This window comes from Peromyscus leucopus, chromosome 11 (assembly GCF_004664715.2).
Source record: "Peromyscus leucopus breed LL Stock chromosome 11, UCI_PerLeu_2.1, whole genome shotgun sequence".
NCBI lineage: Eukaryota > Metazoa > Chordata > Mammalia > Rodentia > Cricetidae > Peromyscus > Peromyscus leucopus.
The window spans coordinates 24629696-24647838 of record NC_051072.1 but is presented as its reverse complement, the minus strand read 5'-3'; the positions used below and the strand labels follow the sequence as shown (position 1 = coordinate 24647838).

General features: G+C 39.9%; 1 protein-coding gene across 8 annotated transcripts in view; it reads left to right on the top strand.

The window, feature by feature from the left end:
• Nucleotides 1-724: 724 nt before the first annotated feature.
• Nucleotides 725-18143, top strand: part of Cplane1 (ciliogenesis and planar polarity effector 1) — a 95347-nt gene continuing 77928 nt past the window's right edge. For 5 of the 8 annotated variants that reach the window (XM_037209398.1, XM_037209399.1, XM_037209400.1 and 2 more), the window contains exons 1-11: nt 727-1108; nt 5726-5854; nt 8290-8425; nt 8527-8646; nt 9303-9535; nt 11153-11259; nt 12692-12848; nt 13324-13427; nt 14735-14917; nt 17433-17682; nt 17852-18004. In XM_037209398.1, coding sequence (XP_037065293.1) covers nt 5774-5854; nt 8290-8425; nt 8527-8646; nt 9303-9535; nt 11153-11259; nt 12692-12848; nt 13324-13427; nt 14735-14917; nt 17433-17682; nt 17852-18004 — 1524 coding nt within the window. In that variant the 5' untranslated portion in view covers nt 727-1108; nt 5726-5773. Of the gene's footprint in view, nt 1109-5725; nt 5855-8289; nt 8426-8526; nt 8647-9302; nt 9536-11152; nt 11260-12691; nt 12849-13323; nt 13428-14734; nt 14918-17432; nt 17683-17851; nt 18005-18143 lie in introns of those variants that run through there. The other 3 variants (XM_037209403.1, XM_037209402.1, XM_037209401.1) reach the window with 3 other exon arrangements.

Sequence of the window (18143 nt, the reverse complement as noted above, 5' to 3'; positions counted from 1 at the left end):
TCAAGAGAAGAAATAAAATCTGTACAAACAAAAAAAAAAAAGCTCCATAGTTTTCCTTCAGGAAATATTTATTTCTTCAGTATCCTCGTTATGGATGGCAGTCAATGCCTTTCTTTTAGGTCTATGAGGGTTCCTCTAGGGAGAATTAGGTTTTGTTTTGTTTTGAACTTGTTATTTTATTATATGTATGTGCACCACCTGTGTGCCTGGTGCCCACGGAAGCCAGAAGAGGGTGTTAGTTCCCCTGGAACTGGATTCACCCAGGGTTGTGCGTCTCCTGTAGGTGATGGGGAATCGAACTAGGGTCCTCTACAAAAGCATCAAGTGCTCTTGACAGCCCAATCCAGTAGGTGTAGCTAGTGTTGGTTCTTTTTTTGCAAAGCTCCATATGATGCCCGGGAACTCAAAAGACTAGCACGTGAGGAGGCGATGGATGGAGAAGGGACCACTGCGCTGAAGAGAGGGTGGGAGCCTGGCGGGGAGAAGGACTCTTGAGAGGGAGGGTCGGACAAACAATGTGGACCGACAGAAGGACAGTCTCCCAGGACTGGGGCGCGAAGCGGGGTGGGCCACGGGGGCGGGGCCTGGGGGAGGCTCGGGGTGCCCGCCCACTGGGCGGCACGGAGCATGCGCGCTGGGGCGCTCCCGCCGCCCCCGCGTCTCTAGGACACCGCTCCCGGGCTGCGGCGGGCGCGGCCTCTCGGTCTCCGCGCAGGATCCCCACAATCCCCGCAGGCTCCCCGCAGGCTCCGCGGACCTCAGCGGGAGGTAACGGCCTTGGACTCCTCCCCAGGCGGTGCGTCCCCGTGGGTCCAGCCTGGCTCTCGGGACCCCGCGCTTTCCTCGCGGCCCGTCCGCCCGCCCTCTGGCTCCCGGTCTCCCCCGGCCTCTCAGGCGCCGCCCTCCCCGCCAGGGTCCCCCGCACCTCCACCGGGGACCTCTGGGCGACCCTTGGGCCACACTGTCACGAGGAAACTTGTGGGTTGACCCTAGCCGACGGCAGAGCAGCGAGGGATGGACGCGGTGTCCTAGCATCCTCCGTGGCAGAAACCCCCAGAACTTCAAGGATTTTCTTGAAATGGCACTCGCGGATTTGTTTGAAATAAAGGTACCTCTTTCCCGCGCCCCCCTAGGCTTGACAGGTTACGCCTGCTGTGTGCTCTGCGTGATGGAGCGGATTTTTGCCCCCTCGGTTCTTGCTGTTGTGCGGCGCCAGGTCGCTCTCCCGTAGCATCAGTGTTTTGAGAGGCTTTGCAATATGCGTCAGAAATGGTGTTTGCTGCGTCCCACGAGGTGACTTTTAGAATTCTAAATGATGGAAGGTTATATGTGGAGCTCTCTCCCGAAATCTTGAAGTGGTTTGCTGTCTTTTTATCCTTTACGCTTTACTGCAAAACTGTGTCTACATATTTCCAAACAAATCCTTGGCGTGAATACTTAAGTGTTTATCTTTCATATCTAGAAGCAAGGACTTATTAAACAAAACTATAATATAATTATCCCACAAAACCAAAACTAACAGTTTGTTGTCTCTAGTATAGTCTATTAGAGTAGTCACCAATAGTTGCCTTTTAATGATTTTGCATTTACATGAGTTGCAAAAATAATGTAATTAAATGTGCTTTTATTCAGATTATCCAGTTTATGTCTTGCCATACTTTATCTTTCTGTTTATACATGCACATAGTATTTACGAGCTATTAACTACCTAGAAATAACTTTCTAAACGTTTTAAGGATGTTATGTATTGTACATTTATATTCACACATCATAGTCAGTAAAGTGCATATCTCTAGTAATGCTTTTATATGTAAGCAAGTAGTCATCAAATTTGGGAAACAGTACTGAATAGTGCTGTTTATAGCAATTTTTGTGTTCTGGTGCAGGATAAAATACTGCATTTGGTTGACGTGTGCACTTAAATCGTCTTTAATTTGGAACACCTGACCTTTTGTTTCCTCATGACACTGGTTAGTTAGTTTTATGTCAGTTTAACACAGACAAGAATCATTTGGGAAGAAAGAACCTTAATTTGGAAAAAATGCTGCCCCTTCCCCTCATTGGAACTGTGGCCAAGCCTGTGGGGCATTTTCTTGATGGATGCGAGAGGGCTCAGCTCACTGTGGGTAGATACCATCCTTGGGCTGGCAGTCTTGGGTGTGTAAGAAAGCAGGCTGAGCAAGCCATGAGGAACAAGCCGGTAAGCAGCACTCTTTCTTTCTTTTTTTTTTTTAAAATTTTTCGAGACAGGGTTTCTCTGTGTAGCTTTGCGCCTTTCCTGGAACTCGCTTTGGAGACCAGGCTGGCCTCGAACTCACAGGGATCCTCCTGGCTCTGCCTCCCGAGTGCTGGGATTAAAGGCGTGCGCCATCACGGCCCGGCTGGAAGTAGCACTCTTGAGTGGTCTCTTGCGTCAGCTCCTGCCTCCAGTTCCTGTCTTCGGTTTCTCCCTGACTTCCCTGGATGAGGGACTACAAGCTATGAGATGAAATAAAACCTTCCTTCCTGAAGTTGTTTTTGGTGTTTTACCGCAGCAATTAAAAACCTTAACTAGGAAATTGCTACCAGGTCACGTTCCGCTGTGACAGACATGACCATGTGTCTTGGGGAAGGATTGTGGTGGCATTTGTATTTTGAGTGCTCAGAGCTCAGTGGACCGTTTTGTTGGGAGAAATGCAGGTGATGGAGGCCTGGCTTGTGAACACAGAGGGAAGCAAGTCTTACCGGGTCATTCAAGTGAGATTTTGAATTAAGAGCCGCTAAGGTGAAATTTTTGCTTTGCTGGGACAATTGATACTGGTCATCCGGGGCTGAAGGAGCAGCTGTGGTTAAGAAGAGACCAGCATCATTGAGGGCAAATCTTCTGGGAAGTGTTTCCTCAGGGTCAGTACACTGAAGTTATGGTCCAGAGAAGGTCAAGGATGTCCCTTGTCCTTGCCGCCATACTTGCAAGTGTGTAAGAGTTGGCACTGATTTGAAGGCATGAAGGGATCATGGAGAGAAGCTGAGCTTATTGCTTAAGATATCATCCCCCCCACACACCGTATTGCAGGAGGGTTAAACATTCAAGGTAATTTTGGTTTATAAGGAGTTTGAGGCTAACTTGGACAAGAGACCAAGTTGTCCAGGTTAGCCTGGGGGGCTCTGGGGCTGGGGTTGTGGCTCACTTGTCAAGTGCTTGCCTAGCATACACAGTCCAGGTCTCCATACCACAAAAACCAGGTACGGTCGTGCAGGCAGGCCTAAAATCCCAGGTGTCTGGAGGTGGAGACATCTGAGTTTAAACTCCAGGACCCACTTAGAAAGCTGGGCATGGCTGAATGTGCCTGTACTCCCAGAGGCAGAAATAGCTAGATTCCAGGAGCTCCGTGGCTAGTCATCCTAGCCAGAATGGCTAGTAGCAAACTGTCACTTCACTGAGAAGTCCTATCTTGAAGTATAAGACAAAAAGCAATAGAGGAAGACATACAGTGCCTTCTCTGGCTTCTGCATGAGCATACAAACGTGCTTGCAAAATGCAAAGCAAGCATAACAGCGAACATTAAAACCAAAATCAGTAAATAAACATAACAAGAAAGTTAATTTATCACAACCGTTTAATGCATGTTTTCTGGATTTTCCAATTGTTTAGGTTTTTCTAAAAATATAATATTATGATGAAGCCTATAATTATTTGGTGTATTTAGTTGCCTGGTCTGTTCATCCTTTAGCTGCTCACCTTTCATGACCTGGACTCCACTGAAGGTTACAGATTAGTTCTTTTGTAAATGTCCCTCATTTTGGGTTGATCTGATGCTTCTTTATGATTATGTTATACATTGTTATCAGTTTATGCATCTTCAGATGTTACCATTGAGACACCGATGAGATCTTCTCATTTTACCTATCAGGTAGCATGTGACTTCCATTTGTTACATTTCTGGTAGTGTTCATTTTGGTCACTGAATTAAATGGCTTCTGCCTGACACCATGTCAATCTCACCACTTTTTATCACATGCTCTATTCATAGTAAGGATTCAGTATCCTGGTTTGATTCATAGATTTTAATCCATTACTATAATTTATTTTAATGTGCATAGTGTTCTTAATTTGGTCAGTGAGATTCCCTTTCAGAATGATTTCTGTGCCCTCTGCTTGGGTTCCAGTATACTCTCAGCTATTCTGCCAAGATTATGCTTTCCCTCCACGCTGATTGGGTTCTGACTCTGCACCCACACCACGGCTCAGTGTGAGCATCCTCTTCTGCTTGCGCCATAATAGACAGTCCTTGGTCTCTGCCACAGGTGTCCCCACAACTAGTGTGGGGACTTGCCGCACACCTCTTGTTTTGTGCTGTCTGGAGGCTGTTTATTCATTTCTGGTGCTGGGCGTTGAACTGGGAGCCCCTCACATGCCAAACAATTCCTCTAGCTCTGAACTGTGTCCCGGCGCTCTTTTTACTTCTCATTTTGAGACAGGGTCTCACTCCCTTGCTCAGGCTGGCCTTGAATTCACTCTGTGGCACAGTGAAGCCCCTGGAGTACCTGGACTTCATATATATGCCAACAGGCCTGGATAGACTTTTCATTTTAGATGAGCTAGACAGTTTGCTTACCTGGTGATAGGAATTTCATGAATAATTACTCCAGAGATTATTTTCTCACCTTTTGTGATTTAGCCTTAAAAATCCATAACATCACCTCCCTTGTACTTTGTTGGCTAAAGTGACCCCACAATCTACCTTAATGTCACAGGAAGAGGCAGAGCAATAGCAAAGTCAGAATATGAGCACAAGACTGGATGTTTGACCTTCTTTACTAAAATACAGTCAGCTACACTGAGAAATGCAAATCATACAGAAACGTGATCATCAGTAGCCTACCTACTTTATAAGTCATTGTCTGAGAAGTAGTGTGTTAAGAAAGCAAATGCAGGGTTGGAGAGATGGCTCAGAGGTTAAGAATACTCTCTGTTCTTCCAGAGGTCCAGAGTTCAATTCCCAGCAACCACATGGTGGTTCACAAGCATCTATAATGAGATCTTGTGCCCTCTTCCGACCTGCAGGGACACATGCAGGCAGAACACTGTATGCATTATAAATCTTAAAAAAAAAAAAGAAAGCAAATGCGTTTGCTTTTGTTCAAAATGTAGAATTCAATGTAGTATGAAATGTTTTATCTGAAAAAGAGAATTATTATGAGCTATTGAAAAAATAATAAAAAATTCTTGAAGTTCTAAATTAAATCTTCAGCGTTACCATTTGGATTTCAAATGTCTCCTACAGACTCATTTTCTTGACTACTTTGTCCCCAGCTTGTGATGCTATTTTGGAAAGTTCTGGAAACGTCAGGACTTTGGTCTAGTTAGAGGTCACTGGGAGTAACCTTTGCAGGTTGTATCTGTTTCACTGTCCCTACTCCCTCTGAGGCTTTCACCCCTATATTTGGCTCCATGTTTTTTTTTTTTTTTGTTTGTTTTTTTATCTATTAAGACCATTTAGAGATTTGTCTGCATCCTCCTGTGTGGTGAAGACTCTCCTCTTCCCTGTGGTCCTGTAGCCATGGTATTGTGCCCAAGTGAATGTGGCCAGCCAGCTGGAGTTGGCTTTCTGAAACTGAGCCACAGCAGATCTTCCCTCCCTTCCTTAGGTGGTTCCATCCAGTATTTTGTCACAGTGTTGAGAAAAGGAACTAACAGTCTCTGTACATATTATGGGCTATTTATTATTACTGTTATTATTCACAGGATCTTGTGACTGGCTGTGCTTAATTGGTCATTGCTATCTCAACAAGCATGGAGATAAGATTAGAAGTTTTGACATCAACAAGTATCAAGCAGAAAAAACCCTGGCCCAGAGTTTCCTGGTTGGGTCAAGTGAGTTTCTATTTATTTATTTATTTATTTATTTATTTATTTATTTATTTATTTATTTATTTATTTAACTAATGGTTTTGCATATGTTAAATGTGTGTTTTTCCTGTAAGATGTAGGAATATTCTGTGGCCTTAATCCTCCTCCCCAGAAAATGCCCCCAAAATAACACATCATATTCAGAAGATCACCGATTCCCTGAAAAGGGTGTGTGTATGTGTGTGTGTGTGTGTGTGTGTGTGTGTGTGTGTGTGTGTGTGTGTATGTGTATGTGTGTGTGTAAAGTTATAATGTACAAGTTAGCATTTACAGAAAATTGAGTCATCTGTCTAGGTAAAAGCTTTTGCTTTCAATTTTTTCCTTCATATCATATTTAAAGGGAGTATTGAATTTCCTACACTTGTTCTACCAAAACAGTGGAGTGATTCCTCATATTGTGTCTTTAAAGGATCCTCAGAGCTGGCACAGGAGAGGTGGGCCATGAGGCATTAGTAAACCAGGATTCATAATATATGATACAGCATTCACACCTTAGAGTGGGCAAACCTACATAACTCCCCTTTAATTTATAACGATTGTTGACATAAAGACTCAAATTTTCAGTGAGAAATTCTGCATTAACTTCTCTGTAATAGGAGTTCTCTACTGTATGTTTTGTTTTGTTTTGTTTTCCCCAATATTTTATCTTCTGTGTAGCAATGTTTTCCTTTCATGTATGTAAGTACACTGCATGCATGGCCAGAAGAGGGTGTCATATCCCCTGGAACTGGAATTTCATAGAGTTGTGAGCTGCCACATGGGTGCTGGGAATCGAACCCAGGTCTCCTGGAAGAGTAGTAGCAAGTACTCTTAACCACTGAGCCATCCTCCAGCCCAGGAGTTTTCAACTTTTCCACTCAGCAGAATCATCTGGACAGGTGCAATTTATTCAACCATAATGAAAAAATTTTGAAGGATAGTGTGTGGAACTAGAGGTCATCCTGTTAAACAAAAGAAGCCTGCCACAGAAGGACAGACGCTGCTTGCTTTTTCTCAAACTAAAAAGTCTGCATTTAAAAATAAGTGTGTATAGGATGTGAAAGTAGAAAGGGCCTGTGTGGGAGGAGGAAGGGGTCCAGTGGGAGGTGGACAGGACAGAACCAGGCAATGGGAAGAGGGGAAGACAGATAGGGTGTGTTTTTTCATGTTCCAGCTTGACTGTGTATGTATGTGTATCCATGAATAACACAGAAAGGGGAGTTCTTGGAGGTAGGAAAGCGACAAGGGAGGCTAAGGGCCAATATGAGCAAAATGCGTGTGATAAGTATGTTTGTAAATATCATAATGAAACCCATACATTGTACACTAACTAAAATAATAATAAAAAACAGATTGCTGAGTCCCATAGCACCTCCGGCTCAGTAAGTCTAGGCTGGACAATTTACACTTTTTGTTTGTTTTCTTTTTTAGGGTTTAGAATGTTTCAAAACATTGCTTATATATTTTATGTATATGAGTGTTTTGCTTGCGTGCATGTCTGCCTGTATGCCAAAAGAGAGCATCAGATTCCATGAAAATTCCATGAGACTACAGTTACAGACAGTTGTGAGCCACCATGTTGGGTGCTGCAGATTGAATCAGGACCTCAGGAAGAGCAGCCAGTGCTTTTAAGTACTGAGCCATCTCTCCAGCCTTGGTAATTGGTATTTTTAGCAGGTTCTGAGGTGTCATTGCTACTGCTGGCCCCACAAACTTCATCTAAAATATCTTAATTTTTCTAGACCAAAAAAAGAAAAAGAAAAGTGATCTGTCTGAGTCATGAGCTTATGGATTTCCAAAGCCATATTCATTTTAATCTAATCAAACAGTATAAAAACTTGTCCAGCCAGGCTGGTAGTGGTGCACGCCTTAATCCCAGAACTTGGGAGGCAGAGGCAGGTGATCTCTGAGTTTAAGGCCAGCCTGGTCTACAGAGTGAGTTCCAGGACAGCCAGGGCAACACAGAGAAACCTTGTCTTGAAAAATCCAAACCAAACAAAAAGCTTGTCCATACAGATGCTCACATGCATAGGATTAAATAATTTTGGCTTGTTGAATTGGCAAATGAACCTAGAGTTGTTAGCCTTTAAAGAGCTTTAAATGTAGCAATTAGATCGTTTACCCTGTAACTTAAACAAGGGGCATTTTATTATTTCCTGTTTTCATAGTGCTAGATGTAGAATATATAGATATAGAATCAGGACCTCATTACTAGACAAGCATTCTATCCCTGAGCCCAAGTGTTATTTAAAACAGATAAAAAGTGTTTAGGTTATGGGTTTAATGTTTACTTTAGATTTGTGGTATGAATTATTCTTGTTCTTAAATGTTATTTTGTTTTTCTTTCTAGACAATTTATATAGACAAGATTAATTAACTTTTGGAACCACCTAAGTCCTTCACATGTGTTTTTCTCTTAGGAGAATGAAGCTGTTTTTCTTTTGGATGAGAAATGCATAAATGAGATTAATTTGCTGTCAGGAAGAACAAAGAAGAAAATTCCTAGTCTGCAGCCTTTATTGAAGGATGTCTGTTTTCTGGCAACATCCAGTAATGGTTAAGTACTGCTGATGTGTTCAAAGGCTCGCTTGCTATGATTTTTCAAGAACAAAAAGTTGCTGATAGTGTGTTAAAAATTGCATTTCACTTTTGAACAGATGTGTGGCTGTCTGGGGTCCTCACTACAGGAGAGCTTTTCCTGTGGAACAAAGATCAAGATTGTTTGAAAATGATACAAGTGACTGAAAAACCTAAAGAAGTTATTAAAGCTACAGTGGGTAGGGATGTTTTAAATTTTGTTTGACTGGAAAAAGACTGAAATGTTTTCATATTGCTATTTTGATAATGTATCTCCGTGTGTGTGCATATTGTTTCTGTCTATATAATATTTATTCTGGAAATTGGTGCTTTTTTGCACTTCATTTAACTTGAAGGAGAAAACCTGGCATGCCTGTCGTTGCTGTGACAACAGGTTCCTAATGTTACAGTAACAGTTTAGGTTTTGTGGTGCCAGTGTGTAATACAAACAGTGCAGGAGACCGAGGCAGGGGGACCAGAAGTATTGCTTGGACTGCAGATTGAGCGGAAGGTCAGCTTGAGCGGCTTAGCGAGACCCTGTCTCAAAATAAAAAGTAAAAAGGATGCCAGGAGTGAGTGTCAGTGTTAGAGCACTTGCCTAGCCTGGATAATACACTTCAATCCCTCTATTAATTATTGTTAATGCTGGGCATGGTGGCCCACACCTTTAATCCCAGCACTCAGGCAAGCATTTGGGGTACCGAAGTAGGAGGATCCCATTGAGTTCAAAGCCAGCCTGGGCTACAGAATGAGACCTTATTTCATAAAAGCCAAAAAGGAAAAGCAAATTAAGTGCTTTCATGAAAAATTCAGATTTTGGAAGTTTCATTTTTCTGTTTTGTTCTGTGTTAATTAGCAAGCTCTTCAAGACTATACTTGTATGTAGCTGAAAATGGGAAAAGAGTTCTGCTTATTACATCTTCTGGCTGCATACTTCTGTGGGAATATGTGGAACTGAAGAATATCCTATCTTCTAAAAGCCTCCTGTTGGTGGGTCAGTGGTCCCAAATCATACCTGAAGAAGCAGTTTTATTGCCTTCTACTAAAGACAAAGAAGCTGTAGTGGATGCTGTTTTTGTCAAAAATGAGGTAAAATCGAAATGAGACACTGGAGTAGGACTCTTAGGCTTTAAGAACTGTCCCTATCTGAAGGCTATGTAGTCAGGGGTATAATTGCAAACCTGTTTGTCACTGGTCAGAGCAGTTGTGAAACTACTCTTTGGAAACGATGATTTTAAAAATGCTTTCAAATTAAAACCTACTTTCCCTTAGTAGAATATGACTTGTAGTGAGCATGATGGTGAGCGTGGTAGTACATACCTGCGATCCAAGCACTTGGGAGGCAGCTCTGCGAGGACTAACCCGAGTTCAAGGCCAGCCTGGGTTGCATAATGAGCTCCAGGCTGTCTTTTCTACATAGCAAGGCCCTGTCTTAAACTACCAAGTTAAAATAAAATGTGTGCATGTTCTATAAGTTAAGAACTGGTGGCTTTCCATAAGTCATTCGTTCTCAGGATATAATAGAGTCATTGTTTAAATAAAAATTTTAAATAGCTTCATATAGCTCTGCATATGAATTTTCGTCTATTACCCAATCCACTTTTGTTAGAAATTGTATTTTGAATTTAGGCTTGGTGGTATATGCCAATTTCAGCACTATGGAAATAGAGGCAAGATGATCAGTTCAGACCAGCCTGACCTCTTTAAAACAAAACAAACAAACAAAAAACAAGCCCTTTAGTCCCAGAACTTGGGATGCAGAGTCAGGTGGATCTCTGTGAGTTCAAGGCAAGCCTGGTCTACAAAGTGAGTTCTAGGACAGCCAGGGCTGTTACACAGAGAAACCCTATCTCGAAACTGCTCCCAAAAATGGCATTTTGAAATTGTATTGGTCCCTCCCAGTAAGGTGATACTCTAATATAAATAATATAAAACTACAAAAGAAGAGAATAATTTTACAGGAACCTTCCCAGCAACAGTAAATGGCAGTATATTTTTTTAAAACTAATATTCGAACATATTTATGAGATGGCATATAGTACTTTTATATATTTGTATATTATAGTCGAACTGGAGTAATAATAAATATTTCTATATCCTCAGACATTAAATACATGTTGGGAATTTTATTCTTTTTGAATCACTTTGATAATACCTTTATTATCTTATATATTTTTTCAAAGATTTATTTATTTTATGTATATGATTGTTCTATCTTTAAGCCAGAAGAGGACATCAGATCCAACTACAGAGGGGGTTGAGCCACCATGTGGGTGCTGGGAATTGAACTCAGGACTTCTGGAAGAGCAGCCAGTGCTCTTAACTGCTGAGCCGTCTCTCCAGCCCCTTTTGTCTTAGATTATCAGTTATAATATTGGTAATATGGTCAGCAGTTACCCTGCGGTGCTGTAGGAACACCAGTACAAATTCCCCTGCTTTGGGGTCCCTCATTGGACTTGAGTGTAAACAAGATGCTCAAGACCCTGGGTTTTCTTCCCAGTCCCAAAAGACCTCTTCTATGTCCTTAGGCTGATTTTTCATTTGGGCCTTGTATCTGGCAAAGAAAAAAATTGCTTAGCCTTTAACTTACTATTAAGAATGAAATAGAAGCTGGGTCCCAATATTTTTTATTTATTTGAGACATACTTTCATATATCAGTTTATTTTCATATTAATTTTATACTAAACTATTAAATTTATCTGCAGTTATTTGGCGACTGCTGCCTGTGTTCTTTTACTTTTTATTCTGGAGAATGCTTGAAGTTAACATTTCTGGCCATTCAGTGGTATGAGAATGTGTTTACATCTGTAAGGTGAGGTAAATATTTCCTTCTCTTATTTTCTCCTTTCAAACAAGCATTGCCATTTTGTCATTGACCAGCATGGATTTACGCTCTTTAGGTCTTTGTTTCAGTTTGTAAAGCTTTGTAGATCTTTCCTTCACCGTTTAAACAATTACTCTAGAAAGTTTCTCTTGTTTTTATTTCTCTTCCTAGAAGGGAGAACATGTAAGAGATAGCATAGTTTGTGGTATATTTGTCTTGATGCTGTAACAGTAATTACTTTGAAATGAATTGAATTTTAAAGGGGGCAAAAATATTTGAATTTACTGTTGTACCTTCAAAATGCTCAACTGTTTTGTTTTGTGTTTTTGGACAAGGTCTCACTATGTAGCTCTGGCTATCCTGGAACTCTGTGTGATCATGCTAGTCTTGGACTCAAGAGATCCTCTTGTCTCTGCATCCCAAATGCTGGAGCCACCAGGCCTATCCTCAAATGTTTTTTCTTTGTTGGTTTCTTTAATAGTAAAATAGTTTGTATTCTAAGCTCCATAAAATAGAGCAAAATATATTAAAAGATTATAATATCTAAGTAAGATTTAGGAAAGTAATGTGACTTTATGAATTCTTTATGTTAATAATACTTCATTATTTACATAAAGTAAAATGAATAAATCATAAATTTATAAGAAGGTTGATAAATATATACACCTATTGAATCATCCCTCAGAACAAATGTAGGAAATTGGCATAACCTAAAGAGTTCTGTTTCCCCTACTTTTTTTCTCAATCTTTTTATTAATGTACATTAATTGCATAAAAAAAATTTTATGACATTTTATTTGATCATATTCATATCCCTATTGTCCTCACTCATTCCCCTCCCCTGTGTTTATAATTCCAGTAATAAGTTTGCTGTCATGTAAAAAATGTTTAAATATTTAGTTGAAACACGCATATTTATGTTTGATTAGGGAACATAGCTCTTCTTAGAAAACTCCAATACCGAAGTAGATTTACTGACAGTTACTGCACAGTTACTGACAGTATATGCACATCTACTGAAGTTTAGGTAGACCCTTGTGTTTTTTGTTATTAACTACATATCAACTTCAAACTTACTATATGAGCTTGGCATGCTCATGTGTGCCTCTAGTCTTGTTACTTAGGAGGCTTAGGAAGAGGCTCACTTGAGTTCAGGAGTTCAAGGCCAGTCTAAGTCATATATTGAGACCTCGTCTCAAAAGCAGACACATATACATCAGAAATAAATATGTAAATAAAATCATTAAACCTTGCTGGGCAGTCATGGCTCACTCCTTTAATCCCAGCACTCAGGAGGCAGAGGCAGGCAGATCTCTGAGTTTGAGGCCAGCCTGGGCTACAGAGCGAGATCCAGGACAGCCAGGGCTCCACAGAGAAACCCTGTGGAATCTTGCTTTCATTAATTTCATTACTTTCTTAGGTCATTGCCGTTCCGTGTTCACTGGGCACAACAGGAATGTTTGCTGTGTCGTCTGACTCCTAAGTGTGAGTCAGTGAAGTCAAGAGGAGCTCTGCTGTCTGCCTTCTCAAGAGATGGCCTTGCCCTGGCAGTGACTCTTAATCAGAAAGACCCAAAGGTCAGTAACTAGCATCTGTCCTTACTACTTATGTTCTTTAAAGTGATGTTTTCAGTCCATTGTGGTTTGGTAAAGTTATGTAAATCAGCTGTCATAATTTTCAAAAGTTGTTCTGAAGAACTGTAAAATTAAAAAGCTTATCTTGGTGGCAAATGCCTGTAATCCCAGCACACCGCAGACTGGGGCAGGAGGATTTGAGTTCAAGGCCAGCCTGGGCTACATATCAAAAGCCTGTCTCAAACACAAGAAAACGAAGTAAAAAGTGAAAGAATAGAAGAAAAGGAGGGTGTCGCAGCTGTTGGCAGGGTGGGGCAGGAGGATTCAAAGTGTAAGGCTGCTCTGAGCAACTAAAAGGAAGGGCTGTCAGGACTGCCTGGCATAGAAAGACCACTTACTTTGCTAGTATAATAACAGCTCTCTCAGCCTCCAGTAAGTAATACACACGGAAGATAATGCCATATTTTCCCCCTTCTAGGCAACTCAGGTATTATTTATAAACACACTGAATTTCGTTACTCTCTGTGGTGGCCTTAAAGGATGTAGTAATAAGAATCCTGTGGTCCCAGCTACACTTACCAGGTAAGAACACATGTGCTTATTTCTTGGAGGGTTTTTGAAGTTTGAAGCTCTACTGATTCCATAAATATCATTTAGATAAAGAATGTGACTTACCTTTGTACTTGGTAAATTCTAAAAGTTGCTTTATATAAAGAAAGCCTCAAATACTTTTAAAGGAAGGGTAGAGCATAAAATAAACAAATGTATTTTCTTTTTCGTTGTTTTTCCTATCTTCTTAGGAATGGAATTGTGAGCAGTAGAGCAATAGGAGGCGTCGTTAGGGAGGCTAAGATGAAAAGTCAAGGGAAGATCATCATTCATTCAGGAAGGCTGGGGTGTTCACAGATTTTTAAACACGACATTCATAGTGGTTTTTGGATAACATATCAGCTATAAGACGAATACAAGTTAGGTGTGGTGGCGCACACCTTGAATCCCAGCACTCCAGAGGCAGAGGCAAGGGAACCTCTGGGACTTTGAGTCCAGCCTGGTCTACAAAGCAAGTTCCAGGACAGCCAGGGCTGTATATAGAGAGATGCAGTCTCCAAAAAATAAAAGGAAAAGACTTGTACAAGATTGGAGTACAAAGTTTTTCTCTTGAGCGCCTCCTAACCTCTTTGTTTCTGAACATGTCCTGTGCCTTTCTCTGAATTTCCGGAGTGGTCAGGTCATCTAGCTACTTCTCTTCATTCTTTCCCAACCCAAAGTTCCTTTCCTAGAGCAGCACTGGTCTCGGCTCAGTGGTCCCTTTGACAGTGTGCCCCATTAGCAGATGGGAGGGGAGCTGCTTGTTGTTCTGGTGATACATTGATGCTGCCAGGGAGCAGCAGTAGGAAGGAGGAAGGAACATCTCTGGGAAGGGGCAGTGTGCTGATGAGTGGGACTTCTAATGAGCTGCTGAGTGGATAGGCACGTCTGAGAACCTGTCATCAGCCTTGGTTACAGGCTCCAGAGATTACAGTTCATTCTGATCAAAAGATGAGTGAAGCCGGGTGTAATCCCAGCATTTGGGAGGCAATCAGGCTGATCTCTGTGAATTCAAGGCAGCCTGGTCTACAAAGCGAGTTCCAGTTCAGCAAGGCTGTTATACAGAAAAACCCTGTCTCAGGAAGAAAAGAAAAAAGAAAAGAAAAGAAAAGGTGACTGACTAATTGGCTCAACTTTGAGGAATATTTTCATTTCTGAATTGCTTATCATTTCTAATTAGAATATTGTTGGGGTAGATATATGTAAGCCTTTTTTTTTTTCTACAAAGTAAAACTAACAAAATTTATGTGACAACCACCTACTATTCAGTCCTTTCTAAAACTGTCATTTGCTCTTTCTAGGTCATACTGGGTAGGAGACATCAGCTGGACACATGGTAGTCTTTTTCTGGCCTGTGTGTTAAAACGTGGCTCCCTGGTTTTACTGACCTGTCTAGGTGAATTGCTGACATTAGTTACACTTGGTTGCTCTATAGAATTTGGGCCAGCTGAATTTATTCCTCTTCATCCACTAATAACATATAGGTGAGACATTTGAATTGTTTTGTTTACATATCTTATTTTCTTTGTGATTAATTTTATTATGTATTTTTACAAAAACAATTTCATCCCCAAATTTTCTTTTCCTTTCTGTGAGTCTGTCATGTCAATATCTGTTTCTTATCTGTTCCTAATTATTTATAGTTTTCTTCCTATTTCTTTTTGTGGCTTATTCCTGGTGAAAATTTGACATTGTGACTATGTAAGTATAAAATTATTTAAATATTTAATAGTACTGAAAATTTAGCTTTACTATAAAAGATAATAAAACATGACACATTATTTTAAAAGTGTAGCACTGAGATAACTTAGTAACTCAAAATGAACATATTAAAGAACAAAAACTGTTAGTAATAGGCTGAAGAGTTTAGCCATATTTGGATTTTAGTTGTGAAAGAAGGTAACAATTGGATCCTGTAGTCAGACAGTTCAGGTTTCAAGTACTAGTTTTCCTATTTCCTAGTTCTGTACATGAATAATTGTTCTTTAAGCCTCGGTTTCTTTCTTGTGAAATGAGCATGACAGTAGTTGTTTTATAGGATTGAGGGAGTGAAGTCAAAAGCTGGTGGCTGTGACTGAGGACATGTTGCTGGGAACCAAATTCTAGTCTTCTGCTAGAGCAGTAAAAGTTCTTAACTGCTGAGTCGTCTCTCCAGCCCTAAGGCTATTTTTTAATAGAAAAACTGGAAATGACTTTTGAAGTTTATCAGTCTATAGAAAGTAAATGACATGGGTACATCCTTGATTATGTTTAGCCAAAAAAAGGATGCTTCATTTTTAGTGACAGATTAATGCTAGGAGAAAACTGTCAATTCCTGCAGTGAAAGTTGTAGGTTTGTTTTTTTTTTTAACCTTTACTTTTTATTTTATGTGCATGGGTATTTTGCATTATGTCTGAACTTTGTACATTCAGTGCCCAAGGAGGCCAGATGAGGGTGTTAGATCCTTTGGGACTGGAGTTAAACACAGAATTGTGAACCTCCATGTGGTTGCCGAGGCTGGAAGTTGGGTCCTTAATTTGTATTTACTGGAATTTCCTCACATTCTCCTTTAAAGTTACTATTTAAAGCCTTTTCAAATTGATGGTTTTTTTCTAGTACATATTCATTATTTGAAAAAATAAAATTTTAAAATCACAACACATTATTAAATAGTATAAATATGATTCTCACAATCCTTATACTCAGAGATAAAAATTAACATCTTAGGGTATTGTTTTCTAAATATTAAACATACTCATATTGCATTTATAATAGTAGTAATATGTTATTTACTTTCAACATATGATAAATTACATGAAATGTATTGTCTATTTTTTAGCTGTATTTTGTTCATTTTAATTTTGTTTTAATGTTTTGTGTGTGTGTGTGTGTATGTTTATGATATGTATGTGGGCACAGGTATGCCACAGTGTACATGTGGAAGCCATTCTCTCCTTCCACCTTAACATGTCAGGCTTGTGTGGCAAGTGCTTTTGCTCACTGAGTTCAGTGGACAACCCTCATCTGGCCTCCATGGGCATTGCATGCACTGACATTCATACAGGCAAAACTCCGTACACATAAAATAAAACATAAAAAGAGTAAAAGAAAATACTTTCACTGCAGGAAATGCCAGTTTTCTCCTAGCATTAACCTGTCACTAAAAGTTAGGCATTGTTAGTTTGCTGACATAATCAAGGCCATCCCAGCCATTTCAGTATCCTTTAGACATCACTGTTTTAATTCTTCCTTACATTTCTCTAATGAATCTATTAAAGTGGGACATTTCGCTAATGAAAACAATCCGTATTTGAGATCTTAGGCATCCTAACTTGTTTTTGTACAGCACTAGAGCTCAAACTCAGGGCCTTGCACACGGTAGGCAAGGGCTTTATCACTAGGTCTCCCAACCTGTATTTTCATAGTTCTCTAGTCTAAAAAATTACCATATATTGATATATCCTTTTATATTTATAAAACATTAAATGTAATAAGCAGCTATATTACATAACCAGTGTCCATTATAGAATTATAACAGATACATGTATTTATGTGAGACTCATCTAATTTTAAACTCATAAAATGTCATCACCAGTATATTCTCCAAATGTCCTATTTCTTTCTTTATTTCCTCCTTAATAACAATTGTACTAGTTGTAATTCTTGTAATTCTGTTCCTATATTTATATATTTTAGAAGGAAAGCCAGCTACTTAGCCCTTTAATAATAATAGTAAGATGCCATAATTCTTAAATAGGTTGCATATAGTTAAAAAAAAAAAACTAGAGCTCATTGCCACAAAATTCAGGAAAACATTTGGAAATATGTAAAGACATGTATTTTGGTCACTGTTATATTTCCTAGAAGTCAAATATACAAATTTAATATTTTCATGTGTTTCATCTGCTTGCTGTCTCATTGTTCTATGTGATTTCTTTGCCTTTTATTTTGAATAATATGATTACTTCCTTTAAGATTCTTCTCTTGCTGATTCTTGGCTTTTCGTGTTTGTTTGCTAGACCGCAGCAGTTTACATTTCAAGATCAAAATAATTCTGTAGATTCATCAGCTTCTGACAGTGACCCTCTGAGACAGAGGTTTTCTATAAAAGCACACTCACGGCTACCCTACCTTATTATTTCTGATGGATATATGGTTACAACCCTTCGGTTTCTTGATAACCAGTCTCCAACAGCGCTCGTGAGGTCGTTGCTACTTGATTCAACCCAGAGGCTTGAGAAAGCATACCAAAGTATGATGCTATCTAAGGTACAGTGCCTTTTGGTATCTGTGGTAAAAAGTGCCTTCCTGTTCCTTTCAAAGTTAAAACTGTATCGACAGTGATAGTAGTCTTTTTGACACTGGAAGTTTTAATCGCCTTAGAATTACAGATAAACTCTTGCGCTTGGAAATCATCTGTCTTTTTTTTTTTCTATAGCCGAAGGACAAAGGGTTGAACTTGAGATCACTGGATTCCTTACGGTCTAGCCTGTTAAAGCGTCAAGGAAAGGAGGGGTCAGAACATGGCACTGTCCCCAGATTTCTGCAGGTAGAAGAAACAGTGAAGTTAAATGAAACTACAGATTTCCAGGTACTTACTACATACTGACTTTAGTCTAAGAAATTCATTGATTTTTGTTGTTGTTGTTGAAGGAAATAGAACTTTGAGAACAACACAGCGATCCTATGCATAAGGCTTCAATGGTATTAAATATGATTTTCCCCCTTGT